This window comes from Mobula hypostoma, chromosome 13, assembly GCF_963921235.1.
Source record: "Mobula hypostoma chromosome 13, sMobHyp1.1, whole genome shotgun sequence".
NCBI lineage: Eukaryota > Metazoa > Chordata > Chondrichthyes > Myliobatiformes > Myliobatidae > Mobula > Mobula hypostoma.
The window spans coordinates 12,835,105-12,855,131 of record NC_086109.1 but is presented as its reverse complement, the minus strand read 5'-3'; the positions used below and the strand labels follow the sequence as shown (position 1 = coordinate 12,855,131).

Sequence of the window (20,027 nt, the reverse complement as noted above, 5' to 3'; positions counted from 1 at the left end):
AGACTAGAAGTCTTTTCCTGTGTATTCTCTTCAAAAAAAAGAGTAATTTGTCTCTCCAATTTTTTAAAAAATCCTTATCTGATAGCAAAGTTGGATTAAAATGCCAAAATCTGTTTATTTGAGGGAGACGAGGGAGATTGAAAGATAAAAACACAGGAGCATGATCTGAGACAGCAATCTCTTTATATTCACAGCATCAAACTGATGGAATCATTGGGCAATCAATAAAAAATAATCAATCCTGGAATACTTATGTTGGATATGGGAAAAAAACGAGTACTCCTTATCTATTGGATGTAAGAAATGCCAGACATCAATAATATCATATGTCATTAGAAAAGATTGAATAAACAAGGCTGATTTACTAAGTGTCGCTGGTTTGGAAGATGATCAATCTAAAACTGGGTCTAACCAGCAATTAAAATCTCTGCCCAAGACCAGTGGGTAAAGACTTAAATCTGGCAAAAGCAAAAAAAAACACTCAAAAAAACCCTGGATCATCTATATTCGGGACATACACATTAGCAAGTGCCATTAATTTATTATCTAATTTTCCTGATACTATAACCAAATGCCCATTGGTACTTTATGTTGAACAAAAGAAACTGTATCTATAAAAATCAAAATCCCCTCGACTTATCCTGAAAGTAGGAATGAAATTGTTATCTTTTCCAACGACTAAAGATGCATAAGTTGTCATATTTACGAACGTGAGTTTCTTGTAAAAAAATAATTGGGACCTTAAATTTTTTAATGTAGGTAAATATCTCATTCCGTTTTACGGGGTAGTTTAATCCATTTACGTTAAAACTAAGTAAATTAATAGTATGATCCATTCTTAATACTACTTAAAAGAAAGGTTAGAATAGTAACCACTGGAATGTATATTAAATCCAAACAATGAACTTTGAGATAGGGTAACCAGGCAACAAGTGTGGCTAAGTGACCAAAACAGCTTACAGAAAAGAAAACACCCCGCCCCCCACCCAAAGTCAAAAAGCCGACCAATAGTCAGTCGACAGCTAAACCTAATGACATTACTTTCCCAAAAGTATAGGTCCAAATCATTTTCCAAGATTAACTGCATTCCAACCTAGACAACTCATGAGACAAAGCAACTAAACCTTATTGAAAGGAAAAACCTCAAAAATGTATAATATATAATATTTAAAAAAAACTATCAAAGTTCAAAACATATTAACACTCAAGGTATTATCTCATTAAAATCTTATTTTTTAAGTAAAGCATTGAAGAGTTCAAAAAGAGAGTTAGCTGCAAAGGTATACCAAAAGTAAAAGAAGCAATTATTCATGTAGGAAGATATTAAACAGTTAGTCTCCTGATTCTAAAAAAACTCTTGAGCGTCTTGTATTGAACGGAGCCATTTCTGAGAACCATTCCTCAAAATAATTCTGAGCCGAGCAGGGTAACAGAGAGATGGCTTGAAACCTTTGTTATACAGTTCCGACATAACCTGTTTAAACTTGAAGTGCTCATTCACCACCTCAGGTGAAAAATCCTCAACAATTCTGATCTTCTGGCCGTTGTAATCAATCATACCTCTTCAATGGAATTCACGAATTAAAAGTTCTTTTGTTTGAAAATCATGAAACAGATTATCGCTGGTCGGGATCTTTCTCCCTCGACAGGTCTGGGCACGGGTGATCTATGGGTTTGATCAATTTAAGGTGGAGATTTTAAAATTTTAGGAAATAATTTTGCCAAGAAGTTTGCAAAGGATTCCATAGGCTGATTACCTTCCATTAACTCTTCAAGACCCAGAATTCGTAGATTATTTCTTCTACTTCTGTTTTCTATGTTGATAATCTTCTGTCTTAATTTTTCATTAGACTTTGACTGTTTTTCACAAAGCTGTTGCAGGTCTTCAATTTTCGCATCTAAAATCGTCAGAGTATCTTCATTCTCCTGTAATCGTTTATCATGTTCAATTAAGGTTTTTTGAATAGAGTCCAATTTTACATCAATTTGTTTAATTTCAGCGCTGAGCTGCTGGAACTTCTGCTGGAACTCCTCTGAAAATACTTTTTTATGTTTCCGAAGTGTCTCCATAATAGATTCCAAAGTTGCAGGAGAGTCCTCTTCTTTTTTACCTTTGGCACCCCTCATAATAAAACAATGTTATGTTTTCAAGTAAGATTTCAAAACAGCTTGGAAACAGCAAAGTAAGTAATATAGGAGCAGACACAAAAAGCTGTTACAGTACTCCATCAACAATCAGTAGGCATCTCCAGATTATTCTAAGACTCCATGCCTATCCTGTATTCCCTGGCATTGGAAGCATCCTATCTACACCAGTATCACCCTGTTAAAATATTGCACATTTCTATGACATCACCTCTCAGCCTTCTAAACTCCAGTAAATAAAAACCTTATCAACCAAATCTCTGATCTAATGTCACTTGTTCCTTTGTTCACCTCCTTCCATAACAGGAACATCTTTCATCGGACCAAATCATGCACACAATATTGGTGGCCCGAGAGTGAGGATCAAGTTGGTGTCTGACCGATTTAAACTTCAGGCCTGAGTGGAAATATTGGGTACGAGCCGAATTGAGTCGGCGGGTCCCGAGCATGAGAGCATATCGAAGCAGCAGGGCCTGAGTGTGAGTGTGAGGAATGACTTTCTGTTTGGCTGGTTAAAGCACTGGACCAGATTGAAAAGTTCAGGGTGTCAGGGCTGGACAAGAGGGACGGGCTGATGTGAGGCTAACTGCTCCACAAGGTTTAGCCATCACTGCGCTGAGTTGAGGCTGTGGCCAGCAACTAACGGGCTCCTAGATCGGCTTGCTTGGCTTCATGGCTGTGGACTTCAGTCCTGAATGTTATTTGCTTACTATTAGTATTTGATTGATTAGTATTTTTTTTGCACATTGAGTGTTTGATGTTCTTTTTTTGATAGGTTCTATTAGGTTTCTTTGTGTTATGGCTGCCCGTAAGGAGATGAATTTCAAGGTTGTATACGGTACAGATACTTTAATAATAAATATACTTTGAAATTTGTTCCCTGTATCATTGCAGTGTTTCATTCTTGTTCCTTTATGCGAATCTTCTCTCTGCAAGTCTGAATACAATTTGCATTCTTTATGTCTTGCTGCATCTGCAAGTATACCTTCAGTGAAAGATGTACAAGGACACCCAAAACTCATAATATTCCTCCATTTTCTATTCTATTGCTATCCAGATAATTATCTATATTCCTGTTATTCCACAGTCTAAGTGTCACTAAATTTTTTACCCAATTATTTTCAATTCACTGAATTGGGGAAATAGACAGAATTCAACTCATCCAAGCCCCCAGTGGTTTAGTGGTTGAATGTTTCCAATTTAACCCTACCCGCTCCAATAATGTTTCTGTCCTTGAAACTGCTCACCCATAGAATTCACTTGGGCTCAATCTGTCTTCGCTTTTGCATGGAGACTCAGTGAATGAGAATACACAGTTCTTCTTTTTTGTGTGGTCATATGTTGTTTTTAGGACACAGACATTCACGATCCATGTGATTTCTGTACTTTTCATCAAGATAAATCTCCTTTAATTTTATGACTCAGCCCATTTTCTCTCAAATGCAGCACAGATAATTGTTTATAAATTCAGGCAGAGCAAATATGGATAAAAGTCTCCAAGGAGCTCTGCCACGAGAAAACAGCATCCATCATCAGGGACTGCTACCATCCAGGCCATGCTTTCTTCATGCTACTGCCACAACACCAGGTTCAGAAACAGTTATTACCCTTCAACAATCAGGCTCCTAAACCAGTGTGGATAACTTCACTCACTTCAACAGTGAACCGATTCCACAAACTATGGACTCATTTGCAAGGACTCTACAACCTATGTTCTCAATATTATTTATTTATTTACTTATTACTAATTTGTTTCTTTTGTATTTGCACAGTATGTCATCTTTTGCACATTGGTTATTTGTCCATCTTCGATGTGTTGTTTTTCATTGATTCTGTTTTATTTATTGGTATCTACTTGAATGCTTGCAAGAAAATGAATCTCAGGGTAGTGTATGGTGACACATGTGTACTTTGATATAAATTTACTTTGAATTTTGAGTGATTTTTTTCTTGGAAGGACTGTCTTAACAAATGGCCAGAAATATTAGCAGCTGTGACACATTCACAGTCAGCCAGCGAAAGAAGATCGGAGACAGGAGACACTGTGCTGAGAGACTCACATTTGAACTGCTGTGCCGAAAGGTTTTTCATTCTCTGAAAGGTGGTGACAACATACACTCCATGCTCCTGAGTGAAGTTCCAACAACACAATATCCAACAGGCATCAGTCATTCAGTTGTACTCCATCAACCATCGTAAAGAATCAAACCCTGCACCACTTACCCGTGCTGTTGACTTCAATCACATTTCTGCAGGTGCTGACACTGCTGGAGATGGACACACTGACCACTTCACTGTACGTTGTTCCATTAACATTTGAAGCTTTGCAATAATACATTATTTTATGGATTGACAATGTAGCTCCAGTTTATTGGTATCAGATGTATTTAAATCCACAGATGGAGTCTTTTCATACCATGAGTACTGAATGGGAAGGGATCCATGGACGGACTCACAGGACACTGACACGGAGTCCGCACAACTTGAGCCGCTTTTTGGTGGTGAAGATCAAAGCAAAGGAACAGACATAGCACAGGGTTCTATGGCCAAAAATCAGCAAACTTCTGAAGATCAATCACACTGAAGATTTCAGCAGTTTTGTGTCTCAACCAGAACCCACAAGTTTGGAATCTCAGCAGCTCATCTACTCCACTCTGTCTCTGCATCCTCACATCTGCCTGAACTTCCATGTCTGTCAGTATCCCTGAAAACAGCAGGATTCCTGATCAGAACAACAGTGATGACACTGAGTGAAAATCTGGGCTTCAGTCTCTCAGCAGCAAGGAGACAGTCTTAAGTGATACCTAGTAATGTGACTTTGGAATGGCAACATTGTGTGCGTCCTGGAAAACTCACCATAATTTGAAAACAGGAAATTGTCAGATATGTACAAAATGAATGGTGACTTTAAGGACAGAGTATAATTGTGATTTGGTTTCAGTGATCTACAGCAGCGAGAGAACCCATTATATGTACTGATACCGATATGAAGCCAACAAGGAATCATGTGAGATCATAGACCATAATACCATGAAACATAGGAGCAGAATTAGGCCATTCTGTCCATTGAGTCTGCTCCACCATTCCATCATGGCTGATTTATTATCCCAACAAATCTATTCTCCTGCCTTCTCCCTGTATGCTTTGATGCCCTTACTAATCAAGAACCTATGAAATCCTGTTTTCAATATACCCAATGACTGACAGCTGACAGCTCATTCCTCACTCTTAAGTTCTGCTGATTGAAGAAGTTTCCCTCATGCTTCCCTTAAACTTCTCACCTTTTACTTTTAACCCATGACCTCTGGTTGTTGTCCCACCCAACCTCGGTGGGAAAAGCCTGCTTCCATTTGCCCTTTCTATACCCCTCATAATTTTGTGCACTCTATCAAATGCCCTCTCAAGCTTCTACATTGTAAGTAACACAGGCATAACCTAGTCACTCTTTCCTGATAGCTAAGGTCCTCTACAACTGGCAACATACTTGTAAAGTTTGTCTGTAGTTTTTCAACCTTATTTATATCTCTCCTGCAGATAGGTGACCAAAACTGCACAAAATACTCTAACTTTGGCCTCAGCAATATGTTATACACCTTCAACATAACATTCCATCTCTTGTACTCAATACATTAATTTATGAAGGACAATGTGCCAAAAGCTTTCTTTACAGCCCTATCTAACTCTTACGCAACCTACAAATATTATGGACCAGTCTTTGCTTTGCTCTACCACACTCCTCAGTGCCCTACCATTCGCTGTTTAAGACCTACCCTGGTTGGTCCTACTGAAGGGCAAAACCTCACTCTTGTCTGCATTAAATTCCATCTGTCATTTTTCAGCCCATTTTACAATCTGTTGTTGATCTCTCTGCAAGCCGTGATCGCCTTCCTTACTGTGCAATACACACACAATCTTGGTGTCACCTGGAAATTTGCTGATCCAGTTTGCCACATTATCATCCAGATCACTGATACAGATGCAAACAACAACAGACCCAGCACCAATCCCTGCACTAAGCATCATAGTCACTAAGAATATTTTAATTAAGTCTGCCAGGGCCCCGGTAATTTCTGCACTTGCCTCCCGTGAGGTCCAAGATAACACGTTAGCAGGCCTTGGGGATATACTCACACTGATTTGCCTCAGGATAGCAAACATCTCCTCCTTTAACAGGGTGACGTTTCATGGAATTCAGAAGCAGGAAAATACACTGAGCCTTCCACTGGAAACCAGTATCCCAACAGTGGATCAGAACTCACAGTGGGTGAGAGAATTATGAGTGAGGTCTCCCCATTTTGCACACTCGCCACAGGGCTCTGCACTGCTGTGGAGCCTCAGGATATTCCTGCTGCCCTGACTCTTCCCAGAGCAAACCTGAATCAGATATTTCAGTGGAGCCATCAAGTCAATCAATGAGAAACCTACCATCAGATACTTGGAGATGCACATCAAACACTGGATGATTGCCAGGTGTTGTAATTCCACATCTGTAAAGTCCTGTATCATTAGAGACAAGATTCTCCATAGTAACAGTAAATATTCCCTGGGATGTGTTATCTCTGATTGTCATTCTTCCATACTGCTCATTTGTCCCATTTGTGTTCACTGACGATGTGCATTGACGATCCCACATGCGGCACAAATACTTTGTGTGTGAACGGTACATTGGTGCATAGTGACAATCGATTGTGACCGCTCTTCCCACAACTCCTCTTACTTTAGCTTCTGCCCATAAAGCACCTGAAACTGAGGGAGAAAATCTTCAGAAAATGGACAGGTAAAATCAAATTTACACAAGCAGGCTCAAGTTTCAAGATTATTAACAACTGTTGTTTGTCAGTAATATTAATAATTTGGAATGAATGTGTAGGCATGAATAATAAGTTATGGGTGACACTGCAGTGTGGTGGACAGTGGAAAGAGTTGTGTAAGTTTACATTAGGATCTTGAATATGAGCCGGTGTTCACCCCCATTGCTCTGTGCCAGCAAGCAGCCCCCATCTTTTGCATATCAGTTTTTTGTCAGTCTTTGTTGTGTGTGGTTTGACATGGATTATATTGTATTACTTAGTTTTGTGGACAAAGGTATGGTGGATAATCACTGTCTTTATCCCAGGTGGGGGAGTTGAAAACTAGAGACACTCACTTAAGGAGTGAGGGGAAATTCTTAGAGAGCCTGGAGCAGCAGGGTTTTCCACACAGAGCAGTGTGTGCGTGGAAAGGGCTGTCAGAGGAAGTGCTGGAGATGGTTACACATATAGTATTTAAAATACATTTGGACAAGTTCATATTGGAAAGTTTTAGAAGGATACCAGCCAAATGCAGGGAAATGGGAGAAGCTCAGGAAGACACTGTGGTCGGCATGGACAATTTGGGGTGAAGCTGCTGTTTTCATAACCTGTAACTCTCTGACTCTGCAGCATCCTCTCTAAACTGGAACACGCTTTTGAAATGTTAAATTCAGAATTCTATTTCATTACATAGATGTGACAGCTTATGGGATCACAGCTAATCAGATTGCACTTCAGTCTGAAAATTCAAAGTTCAAAGTACATTTATTATCGAAGAATCTATACCATATACAACCTTGAGTTTCACCTCCTTCCAGGCAATCATAAAAAAAATAGAACACCCAATATACAGAAAAAAAGAGCGAATCAAAGTAAGCAAATAACATTTGGAACAGAAATTCACACAACTGAGGCCACAGTCAAGAAACCAGTCATCACTGTAACCAACTCATGAGCCCGTTAATTGCCAACCACGGACTCAGTTCAGCGTAAAGACAAGTAAATCTTGCTGTGCAGAAAGCTGAACACCAGCCCATCTCTCGCATTGCACTGACATTCCTTCAGTGATTAAAAAGGATTTAAAGGTTTATTATCCTTGTTGTAATCATGAAATGCAGCAGCCTTGTTCACAGAAGGAATGGATTTCCTTCTCATGTCTCAAAGTGAGTGAGGTTTTTTATTTAACAAACAAAAACTCAATTTTAGAAGTTAGTAATTTACTTGGGCTGCTCAGATATTCAAAAGCTGGAGGTGAACAAAGACAATGAGAGCATGAAACATAGGAAGAGAATTAGGCAATTTGGCCCATACAGTCTGCTCCACTATTCCATCAAGGCCGATTTATTATCCCTCTCAATTCTATCCTTGGGATTTCTCCCCGTAATCTTTGATGCCTTTCCTAAACAAGAAACTATTAAGCTACGCTTTAATTATACCCAGTGACTTGGCCTCAAAAGCCATGTATGGTATTGAATTCCACAGATTCAACACCCTCTGGCTACAGAAATTCCTCCTCATCTCTGTTCTAATGTACGGAGTCTGCACATCCTCCGTGTGGAATGTATGGGGTCTCCCCGAGTGGTCCTGTTTCCTGCCACAGTCCAAAGATATACTCATTAGGGTAATTGGTCTTTGCAGATTGCCCTGTGATCAGATTACAATTAATTGAATTTGTCGAGAGTTCCTTCGGTGTTGTGGCCCAAAGGGCTGGAAAGGCCTATTCTGTACACTATCGGTAAATAAATAAAATAAAGGGATGTCCTTGCATACTGAGGCTGATTTTTCAGGCACGATGTCCCCATAAGGAAACCATATTTGATCATATACTTCGAAGTACCCCAAAATCCTGTTCTTAATAATAGACTCCCACATCTTCTCAACTACTGAAGTCATGCTAACCGTTTGACAATTCCCTTCCTTTTATTTCCCTCCTTTCTTAAGGAATGGGGTGATATTTCCAATTTTCTAATCCTTCAAACATTCCAGAGTCTAGTTATTCTTGAAAGGTGACCACTAATGCCTCCACGATTTCTTTATAGAACTCTTTCAGAAACTTGGGTGTAGTCCATCTGGTCCAAATGACTCATCTACTTTCAGATCCCTCAGCTTCCCAAGCACGTTTTACTTAGTAATAGCAACGACACTCATCCCTGCCCCTGCCATTGCCAAATTGCTGTCATTCCCACTAATATTTGCAATATTATGTCTTTCCTTTTGCTTTTATAAGAATGTCACTGATTCAGAAGTCGATACCTAGTCTAGACTTTTCAAAGTAAAGCCAGAAGTATGAATGGAATATTCTCAATTTGTCTAGATGTGCAAGTCCAACTATGTTTGAGATGCTCCACATCTTCCTGGAGCAAGTGATAGACTTAACTGTTCATTGCACTTTAGATCTACCCCTTGGTGGCTGCAATGTGTAGCTTCTACAAATGCAAAGAAATTCCTTACCCTCACTAGAAGCATAAGAGCAGCAGTAACAGAGTAATAAAAAGAAATATTTAAATGTATCCTCCCTTGAAATTACAACTTACTGATGCCATTGATTTCTGTCACGTAACTGCAGATCTCTCCGTTGTTGGAGACTGTCACATTAACCATTCCACTGGACCTTGCTCCAAGCCAATTTGACGCACTGCAGTAATATTGATAGCGCTGCTGGTTGAAGGATTGACAATGTAGAGTCAGTTTATTGGTATCTGAGATCTTCAGCTGCTCAGATGAGGTTTGTTCATACCATCGGTACTGAATGGGAAGGGATCCCTGGAGAGACTCACAGGAAAGTGACACAGAGCCCCCGAGGCGTGAGACATTTGCTGGTGACAGATATCGAAGCACAGGAACAGACACGAGTTCTGTGGGAAAGAATTAAACATTCGGACACTGAATGAACATCTAAATATCATACACTCTTCTGCCACTTTATTAGGTACAAATATTAACCTGATCACTAATGCAAATATCTAATTAGTCAATCAGACCATCAGCAACTCAACTCATCAAAGCATGCAGAAATATTCAAGAGTTTCAGTCAATGTTCAGGCCAAACATCAGAATGCCGAAGTAATGTGATCTAAGTGCCTTTGACCATGCAATTATTGCTGGTGCCAGACGGGGTAGTAAATATCTAAGGCACTACTAACCTCCTGGGATTTTCACACACAACTGTCTCTAGAGTTTACTGAGAATGGTACGAACAGCATGAAAAAACATCCAGAGAGCAGTAATTCTGTGAACAAAAGTGCCTTGTTAATGAGAGAGGTTAGAGGAGAATGGCCAGACAGGTTCATGCTGAGAGGAAGTTGACAGGAATTCAAATAACCGTGGGTTATGACAGCGGTGTGCTGAAGAGCATCTGAAAGTACAACACATCAAAGCTCGAAGTGAATGGGCCACAGAAGCAAAAGACCATGAACATACACTCAGTGGCCACTCTATTATGTACAGGAGGTTTAAAGGCAGCAACTTGGGAGATATCTGTCACATGTTTGGTGGCTTTCAGGAGAGAATGAAATTGTAACTGGGTTCAGTGACCTGCCGTATGGTGGGAAACATTTGGCACTGATATTAATGCAGAGATAATGAGGGATTGATAGGGTCTGGATAAAGATCATGAGACATTTATTTTATGGAAGGCACAAATCAATCACTGAGAAACCTACCATCATTTACTTTTAGATGTAAATTAAATCTTGCATCGACTCCTGGTGTTTCAATGCCACAGCTGTACCATCCTGTATCTCCAGAGCGAAGATTCTCAATTGTAACTGTAAATTTTCTCTGTTCCGGGTTATCTGTGATTGACACTCGTCCACTCCGTCTGTGTTGCCCATTTGTTTTCACTAAAACTGAACAGAGGCCAGTATATCCATTGCACCAATACTTTGTGTGTGAGTGGTACATTTCTTGATAGTGACAATCGATTGTGATCGCTCTTCCCACAGCTCCCTTGACATATTTCTTTGCCCACAATGCACCTGAAACTGAGGGAGGCATTTTCAGAATTGAGGGAAAGGAACAAATTAATGCAAAAATTATTTTTGAACATGATGGTGAAAACAGGTGCAGATCATGTACAGCATGTGGTCCATGACACCACAGCCAATGATTTTGGTCTGAGGTGCAGTCAGTGCTGTTACTGTGTCAGCTGTGTCAGTGCTCTCTCCCCTGTGTCAGTACTTTGTGGGTTCAATTCCCACTCCAGAGTCCTGAGCAGAAACCCAGGGCTGATCTTCCAGTGCAGTACAGAGGGAGAGTGGCAGTGTTGAACTTTCAATTACACAGATTATGTCGGCCTTTGAAATGTCCACAAAGGTCTCAGCTATTTCATCTAAGATGCTCCCAATTGTGTGTGTGTGTGTGTGGTTTTGTATTCAGACAAGTTTATAAACTGCAGAAAGAGACCCCACACAATGTCTGAAACTGTGCCCTCTGGTTCTGAAGCAAGTTGTAAATATTGTACCTATCAAGTATTTCTATGTGTAGTTAGAAAGTGGTGCAACAGTGGTCATTAGTACTTTAGTGTTTAGAAATCCAGGTGTGATTTCAATAACTGTTGGGATACTTTGAGTGCTAAAATCCAATTTATTATTTCTGGAATTTAAAAAACAAGTATCAATAATAATAATGATGAACTGCCAGAGTGTCAAAATCCCATGTGGATTGGAAAGGCATAAAGGGAGAGAAATCTCTCATTCATACCACCCTGCTTTACCTTAGACTCCTGATCAGGTAACTTTCTCTGCCAACTGAACCACTGAAGTCGCCCAGGAAGAATTCTGATTTCAGGAGCATAATGTCGATCGTCATAGTGATCTCTGCAGATTGAGATCAGATTCCACCAATGGTAGACCTGACGTTCTCGTTTAACAGGTTCCAGGATATTTCTCCAGCTGGACATATTCTCCCCACACCTGGCTCTACACTATTCCTCTTTTCTCCTTATCTGCGTCCACTCTCACCCACCTCCAAACACCATCCCTTTTCCACCCCATTCCATTTGCCTGTTGTGCTTCACCTCTCCTCAGCCCCGACTAACTTGAGGACCCAGTTTCATGCCTCCCTCTCTCCTATTTACACCCTCTCCCTCTCCAGTCACACGTGATGCAGGGTCTCGACCCAAACCATTGACTTTTCCCCTCCCCCTGATAGATGCTGCTTGACCCATTGAGTTTCTCCAGGAGTGAAGTCTGAACTCCAGCTTCCGACATCTTTAGTGTCTACAGGTGTTCAAGTATTGTTGTGGAAACGTTGTATGACCCCCAATCCAACACTGATTATGCAGTTGTCCAGTGCTATCTGTAACTCACCAGGTAGGAAACCAATCAGAAGAATCAATGTCCACATCATTTTAATCACAGAGACACAGCCAGGACCTGTCTGTCCTCAGAGAGAGATGACTGAAATAAAATAAGGAAGAAGGCAGCAGGAAGTTTGCTCAAAAAAACTACAGTAACACAATTGGTGTGTTGTACGTGACAATCTGAAAAGCTTTTAGTTATATTTAGCAGGACAGGAAGATGTAAACAATTCTCAAAGACTGAATGAAGTGCTGAGACATGTTAAAATATTAGACACAAGCAATAGTAAATGTTCTAATCTGAAGTCAAAATAAACGGCTGGAGGTGTCCTGAAGCAGAGGATTAATCTGAAATGTTGACAACCTGACTCCTGAAGTTCAATTTATTTTTTGCTTGATTTATAACGTTAGCCGTGGTGCGTCAATAGGGAAAGGTTCATGGTGAAAAGTTAATGATGGAAGGAGAAAGAGCCCATGTTGAGTGTTGTGAGTGTGAGGAGAAAGTTTGATGGCTGTGGGCCTATACTCACTGGAGATTAGAAGAATGAGAAGTCGTATTCAAACCTATTGAATATTGGAAGGACAAGGGAGAGTGGATGTGGAGAGGATGTTCCCTGTGATGGGGAGTTCTAGGATCGGAGGGCAGTGCCTCTGAGTACAAGCACACTCCTTTAGAACAGAGATGAGGGAAAATCGCTTCAGCTGGAGGATGGTGAATCTGTCAAATTCACTGCCACAGATGGCTGTGGAGGCCAATTCACTGGAGATTGTTAAATTCTTGAATATTATGGTTATTAAAGATTAAGGGGAGAAGCAGGAGAATAAGTTTGAGAGAGAAAATAAATCAGACATGACGGAATGGTGGAATAGAGTCAAAGGGAAGAATGGCCTAATTCTTCTCCTATATCTTTTGGTCTTATGGTCTGATATTACAGGCAAAATCTAGTGAACCTCTTGTGCAATCCCTCCAATGTTTCCACATCCTTCTTGCTATGCTGCAAACACAACTACACACCAACCTAAAGTGTGCCTTAACCTTATTTTTATAATTTGCAACATGAATTCTCACATGCACAATGCTGGCCTATTGCCATAAGCTCTTTTTATCAGCTACTTTACCATCTCCCTCTGTTCCAAATTTCAGGGAGTTATGGACTTACACTCCAAGATTTGTACATCATTCTGGATCTTGCCTTGGTGCCCCCAGCACTCAGGGCAAACCCTTTTCTCAATGTTACCATCAGTTAGGAGATACAGAAGCCTGAAGGCACACACTCAGCGATTCAGGAACAGCATCTTCCCCTCTGTCATCCGATTTGTAAATGGACATTGAACCCTTGAACACTACCTCACTTGTTAAATATATATTATTTCTGTTTTTGCATGATGTTTAATCTATTCAATATACATATAGTGCAATTTATTTATTCATAATTATTATTTCCCTTCCATATTATGTGTTCAATTGAACTGCGACTCCTAAGTTAACAAATTTCACGACACATGCCAGTAATAATAAACATGATTCTCATTCTGATTCTGATAATTCAATCAAATGTGTTTTGCGGAACTTGCTGCTTAGGACTGACAAATATGGAAATAGGTGTGATGTGGAAGGGGCTTTTCATGCAAACTCAGGTGTTACGTACCCCGTAACTGGGTTGCCAAACCAGCAGAAATGGACCACTTAGTTGGAGTCTGGTTTAACAGAAACTAATAAAGTTTTATTAAAGAAATAAGTAACACAGTACTCTAATCGTAAGGATATAAATGCAATGGGTTAGCGATGATATAACACACATGTACACAGAACTAGGGTAATAGGAATCAACCAAGCTCTATCGCAGTCCAGGGGTAAAATGATCAGTCTCAAGTGACGCAAAGTTCAGCTCAGCACTGTTCGCAGTAATCACTGTTGTGCCGTTGGAGAGAGAGAGAGAGATAGAGATATGCAAATCTGATTCAGCAGACCTTTGATGTTCTTCGCAGTTGGCTTTCGGGCGGACCCTTTGTTATGTCTTCTGTGGTCACCGACTGTGACCCGTCCGCTCCGGATACGACCGTTCTTCCGCGGTGAAGCCGGCACCCAGGCAAGGGCGGACACACACACCAGGTTCCCGCCGATCGTACCCTTTGACCCTGTGCGTCTATGGTCTTCCAGGGTCTCGTTATCTCGTGGTCTCGTGGTGTGTGTCGTGCCTTAGCGAACCTGTTCCTTTTATCCCCCTGCTGGGGTATCGCCTGTCCATCAAACTTCAAACAGTTCAGGTTCAAAGCAACCGGTCTGTCAATACTCTGAAATGTGTTTCTTTCTCGTTAATCTCTCCCTTCTCTCTTATTAACATTTTGAATGTTTCTCCATTATCTCCCTTATCTCTCTCATCAGCATCAATCTTCTGATAACTTGGTTTGTCGTCACACAGCATACAGTGCTCCAGTTCATTTCCTCCCCTCTGAAAGCTGTGTCTCCTCTTTGAAGGAAACTTTATAGCTCACCTCTTCTGAATTCTTTTCCATCTGTTGATGCAATTTCATGAACTCTGATGGAATTTCAGTTTGCTATGGTTAAATGTGAGGAGGAACCAAGTGAATGGAATTTACACAGTCACAATGGAGTAACATCCATGTCAGGTCTGTTCTTAAACTAAATCAACTCCATTTTGACAGGAAATTGTCTGTGTTAAGTAGATGACCCCTGTTGTTTCTATTTCTCATAGAATCAGAGGGCACAGTAAATGGGCAGGTCACACTTGTCCAAGGAGAAGACATTCCTATTTTACCCAGCTCAGCTCCATGGTCTCCCTTTCTCCTAACCCTGCATACCTTTGCTGAGATTCTCAGTCTCTAGCATCACAGTATCTCTGTTCACCAGGTTAGATCTTTCTATGTGTTAGTCGAAGTGTGATCTATCCAGATTTATGCTGTGCGATTCCCTGGGGCAGATGAAGTCTGAGGAGAGTATCAGTACAAGGAATAACAATTCTCACATGTCACACATATTGGAGAATTAATACAGAATCAGAATACGAATCTGTTTTAATATCACCGACATACTGTATGTCGTGAAATTAACTACAGCAGTCCTAAACGGGAATATTCGATGATTACCATTGGAGCTCTACACAGAGTCGACACTTACCGGCGCCATCCTGAATTTTAATTGAACAATGTTAATTGTTTAACTTTAACTTCGTTGTAAACACTGGAAAATCTGCAGATACTAGAAATCAAAACCAACACACAGAAAATGCTGGAGAGAACTCAGCAGGTCAGGCAGCATCTGTGGAAATGAATAGATTTCGATGTTTCAGGCTGAGATTCTTCTTCAGGTCTTAGAAGGAAGTTGGAAGCTGTCTGAATAAAAAGATGGGGGAGAGGAGGAAGGCTGTCTGGAAGGTGATCGGTGAAGCCAGGTGGATGGAAATGGTGGTAAAGGCTGTAAAGAATAATCTGACAGGAGAGCAGACTGAACCAAAGGAGAAATGGGAAGAAAAGGGGACCCAGGGGGAAGTAAAAGACAGGTGAGAAGAGGAGAAGAATGGCCTCGACCTGAAATGTCAAATATCTATTCATTTCCATAGATACTGACTGATCTGCTGAGCTCCTCCAGTATTTTGTGTGTGTTGCTTTTGATTTCATTGTAGTGTGAGGGTTGAGGTGATGCAAGAATGTGGCTGATTTATATTTTCCTGAATTTTTGTTGTTGACTTTGCAATTGTTTATTAACAGTTAATTTCACATTGTATATAAAGAGATAAATGATAAAATAATTCAGTATAGATGGAGATCTTTTGTAATTTTGGGTTTGTTACATTTGTTTTAGGGGAAAACAGTGCAGTATATTAGCAGTGAATGTATATCTGCTTAAATTCTGTACATTGTAGAGTATGAGTGCTGACTCTGTTGCATCAGTCACTGCTGTCATCAGTCTAATGTTCACCCTCAGTGAAGGATGTGGTCAGAACTTCTGTTTTCTTTAATTGTCTTACCAAACAGAATATAGAGAAGTAACAACAGATGCTACACATTGACCTCTTGCTCTGGTCTCTTTCTGCATTGCACCATCACTTCTTGGAAAACTTCTCAACAACCATGGGTCAATATGCTGATGAGAACAAGTACTGAGATACAAAGCATCTTCAGCAAAGCATTTCTGTTTCAGCAACTACATTACTGAATAACAATAACAATTTGGTGAAGAAATGTGACAAGATCATTTAACCATTCTGTTTCAACCTGATCCCAATCCTGTGCTTACCTGTAAATAGAACGGTGGGATTGTAAAACGTTTTCTGTTTTGTTGTTGAGAAATCATACAGAAAGTGCAGCTCTATGAGGTATTGGTCAGACTACATGCGGAAAATGGTGAACAGTTCTAACCCACTTATCTTTGAAAGGATGTGCTGTAGTTGGAGAGGGTCAAGTGGAGGTTCCTGAGAACAATCTGAGGAATGAAAGGGTTAATGTATGAGGAGTGTTTGATGGCTCTGGGTCTGTATTTGCTGGAGTTTTAAAGAATGGGGTTGGTGGGGTGGGGGTTCTCAATGAAACCTCTTGAAGAGTGAAGGGCCTAGAACTGGGTTGGAGTGTATGTGGAGAGGATGGGGATTTCATAAAAACATTCTGAATATTTGAAGGCCTGAACAGATTAGATATGGATAAGTTACTTCACATGTAGGGGATTCTAGGACAAGAGGACACGATTTTAGGATAGAAGGACGTCCTTTTAGAACTGAGATGTGGAGAAATTACTTTAGTCAGAGGGTGGTAAATCTGTGGAAGTTGTTGCCACGAGTGGCTGTGGAGGCCACGGCATTGGATGTATTTAAGGCAGAGATAGATAGATTCTTGATTAGCCTGGGCATCAAAGTTTATGGGGTGAAGGCAGGGGAGTGGGGATGACTGGAAGAACTGGATCAGCCCATGATTGAATGGCAGAGCAGAAAGTCCTACTTCCGCCTCTAAATCTTATGGTCTATTGATCAGTGTCAAAAAGCCAAATTAAATCCACTGTTAGTCAATGTTATAAAACATGAAAACTTCCAAGGGAGGAGAATACTTTTTATAGGCTCTGTACATGTACTGTATGTGCCTACGAGTCTCTGAATGTCTCTGTTGTATCTGCCTCTCCCTCCATGTCTGCAGTGTATTCCAGGGACCCACCACTCTCTGTGTCAAAAAAAAACCTGACCTCTTATATCTCCCTGAAACTTTCCTCCGCTCACCTAAAATGGATGTCCTCTGGTATAGTTAATTGTCACCATGAGAAAGGGGAGCTGGCAGTCCACTCAAGCTGTGCTTTATTCTCCACAATACAATGATCTAACCAGAATTTTATCGAGCTGTAGCATTACCTTGTGGTTCTTGAACTCAGTTCCCTAATCTACTGAAGTCCAGCACATCTTACACCTTTTTAACACCCTTTCAAATTGTGCAACAACTTTGTGGAATTTACAGACTTGGAACCCAATATCACTCTGGACCTCCACATTGTTTAGAATTCTGCATCAACCTTGTAATCTGCCTTCAATTTTGATCACCCGATGTATATCACTTCACATTTGTTAGAGTTAAACTCCATCTACCATTTCGCCCCCCCAGCACTTTAACCTTTCTATGTCCTCTTGTAACTTACAATAACCTTCTCTACAATCCAGCACACCGACAATCTTTGTGTCACGTGTAAACATATGTACATACTTTGGACTATTCAATTAAGTAACATTACAGCGGCTTCTTCAGATGTACAAGTGTCCATAAATCAGGAGTTCATAACCTGGGAATGAACTGTATCGTCTTTTATCTTACACGTCATTGCTCTGACGAGATCAGCTTTCAAAACTGACAGTCATCCTCTTTTTATCCAGATCTGAGGAGGGGTCCCTGACCTGAAACTGGGTTCATTGAAGGGACTTGGCAAAATGCATCAGTTGCTTATTCCTTTCTGTAAATGCTGCCTGATCACCTGAGTTCCTGCAGCACTCGTGTGTGTTCAATCAGCATTTTGGAATGAGATTGCAAATCTGGCTGAATGGTGTCATAACAACTATCTCTCACTCAACATTAGCAAAATCAAACACTGCGTTAGGAGCTATCCAGAGGTCTATGAGCCAGCCCTCAGCAGGGTGCTAAGGATGTGGGAAGGGTCAGTAAATTTAAATTCCTCGGCGTTATCATTATAGAGGATCTGTCCTGGGTCCAGCTTGTAACTGTCATTACAAAGAAAGTACAGCAGCACGTTATTTACTTAAAAGTTTGCAAAGATAAAAATCTCATCTAAAACTTTGATGAAGTTCTATAGATCCACAGTGGAGAGTATTCTTACTGGTTGCATCATGGCATGGTATGAAAACAGGAATGGCCTTGAATGGAGAAACCTACAAAAGGCAGTGGATACAGGCTAGTCCATCATTGATGTGCCCTGTACACTGTTAAGTACATTGTCACTCTAAAAACATCATGGTAGTATGTGGTGACATGAATGAATTTTATAATAAATTTACTTTGACTTTGACTAATGCAGCAGTTTGTCAAAGGCCTTCTGAAAATCCAAGTAAACAACTTCCACTGACAGAAAAAGTCTCCTTTCTCTATCCAGCCTGTTAAATCCTGAAAGGAATTCCAACAGATTTGATCGGGTAGATTTCTCCTTAAGGAAATCCTGTTGACTTAGGCCTATTTTATCATATGCCTCCAAGTACTCTGAAACCTCATCATTAATTATAGATTCTAACATCTTACCAACCCACTGCAATCAGGCTGCCTGGCCTATAATTTCCTGCCCTTGTCTCCCTCCCTTCTTAAAGAGATGAGTGACATTTGTTATTTTTCAGTCCTCTGGAACCAAACTTACAAAATCATTACTCATGCCTCCATAATCTCTTCAGTTTCCTCAATCAGAACTCTGGGGTGTTATCCAGGTAATTAATCCTATTTCACAATATCCTCCCTCCTATTTACACCATCTTCCCTTTCCACTCAGATTCAATGCAGGGTCTCAAGCCAAACCGTCGACAATTACCTTCCCCCTGACAGACGCTGCTTGGCCTGCTGAGTTCCTCCAGCTTTCTCGGAACTCCAGATTCTGACATATTTAGTGTCTACACATATTCAAGCACTGTTCTGGATACGATGTAAGACCCTGCAAATGAACACTGATCATAAAAATGTCCAATGCTGGTTGTCACTCACCAGGTAGGAAAGTAATTAGAAGAATTGAACTCCACATTGATTTATTCACGAGGCCTGTCAGCACTTCACAGAGAGAAATTACTGTCAAATGAAAATAAGGAAGAAGAGGGCAGGAAGTCCGATCAGAAACCACAGTGAGCCAGTTTAGGCTGACGTGTGATCATATGAAAAGCAACACGCAGAAAGTTCTGGAGGAACTCAGCAGGTCAGGCAGCATCTATGTAAATGAACATGCAGTCGATGTTTCGGATCGAGACCATTTATCAGGACTGAAAAGGAAGGGGGAAGACACTAGAATAAAAAGGTGGGTTAAGGGGATGCAAGCTAGCTGGGAGGTGATCAGTAAAGCCAAGTGGGTGGGTAAGGTATAGGGCTGGATAGAAAGGAATCTCATGGGAGAGGAAAGTGGACCATTGGAGAAAGGGAAGGAGGCAGTCACCCAGGAGGATGTAAAAAGTAGGTTGGTTGAGAAAACAACCCAGATTATCAAAAGCTCATAATTATATTTACTAAAATAAAAGATAATTCCCAATGACTGATAAAAATGATGAGAAAAATCAAATTGTGAGGCACTAGCAACAGCAGATATTATAATCTGGCAC

The 20,027-nt window shown here is 40.5% G+C and overlaps 1 protein-coding gene across 1 annotated transcript in view; it reads right to left on the bottom strand.

Annotated features, from left to right (window-relative positions):
• Nucleotides 1–19,475, bottom strand: part of LOC134355433 (polymeric immunoglobulin receptor-like) — a 30,737-nt gene extending 11,262 nt beyond the window's left edge. Inside the window, exons 1-5 of the mRNA XM_063065300.1 lie at nt 19,426–19,475; nt 12,245–12,334; nt 10,598–10,918; nt 9,470–9,790; nt 6,571–6,891 (exon numbers count right to left, since the gene is read on the bottom strand). Coding sequence (XP_062921370.1) covers nt 6,571–6,891; nt 9,470–9,790; nt 10,598–10,918; nt 12,245–12,284 — 1,003 coding nt within the window. The 5' untranslated portion in view covers nt 12,285–12,334; nt 19,426–19,475. The remainder of the gene's footprint in view (nt 1–6,570; nt 6,892–9,469; nt 9,791–10,597; nt 10,919–12,244; nt 12,335–19,425) is intronic.
• Between the last annotated feature and the right edge of the window lie 552 nt (nt 19,476–20,027).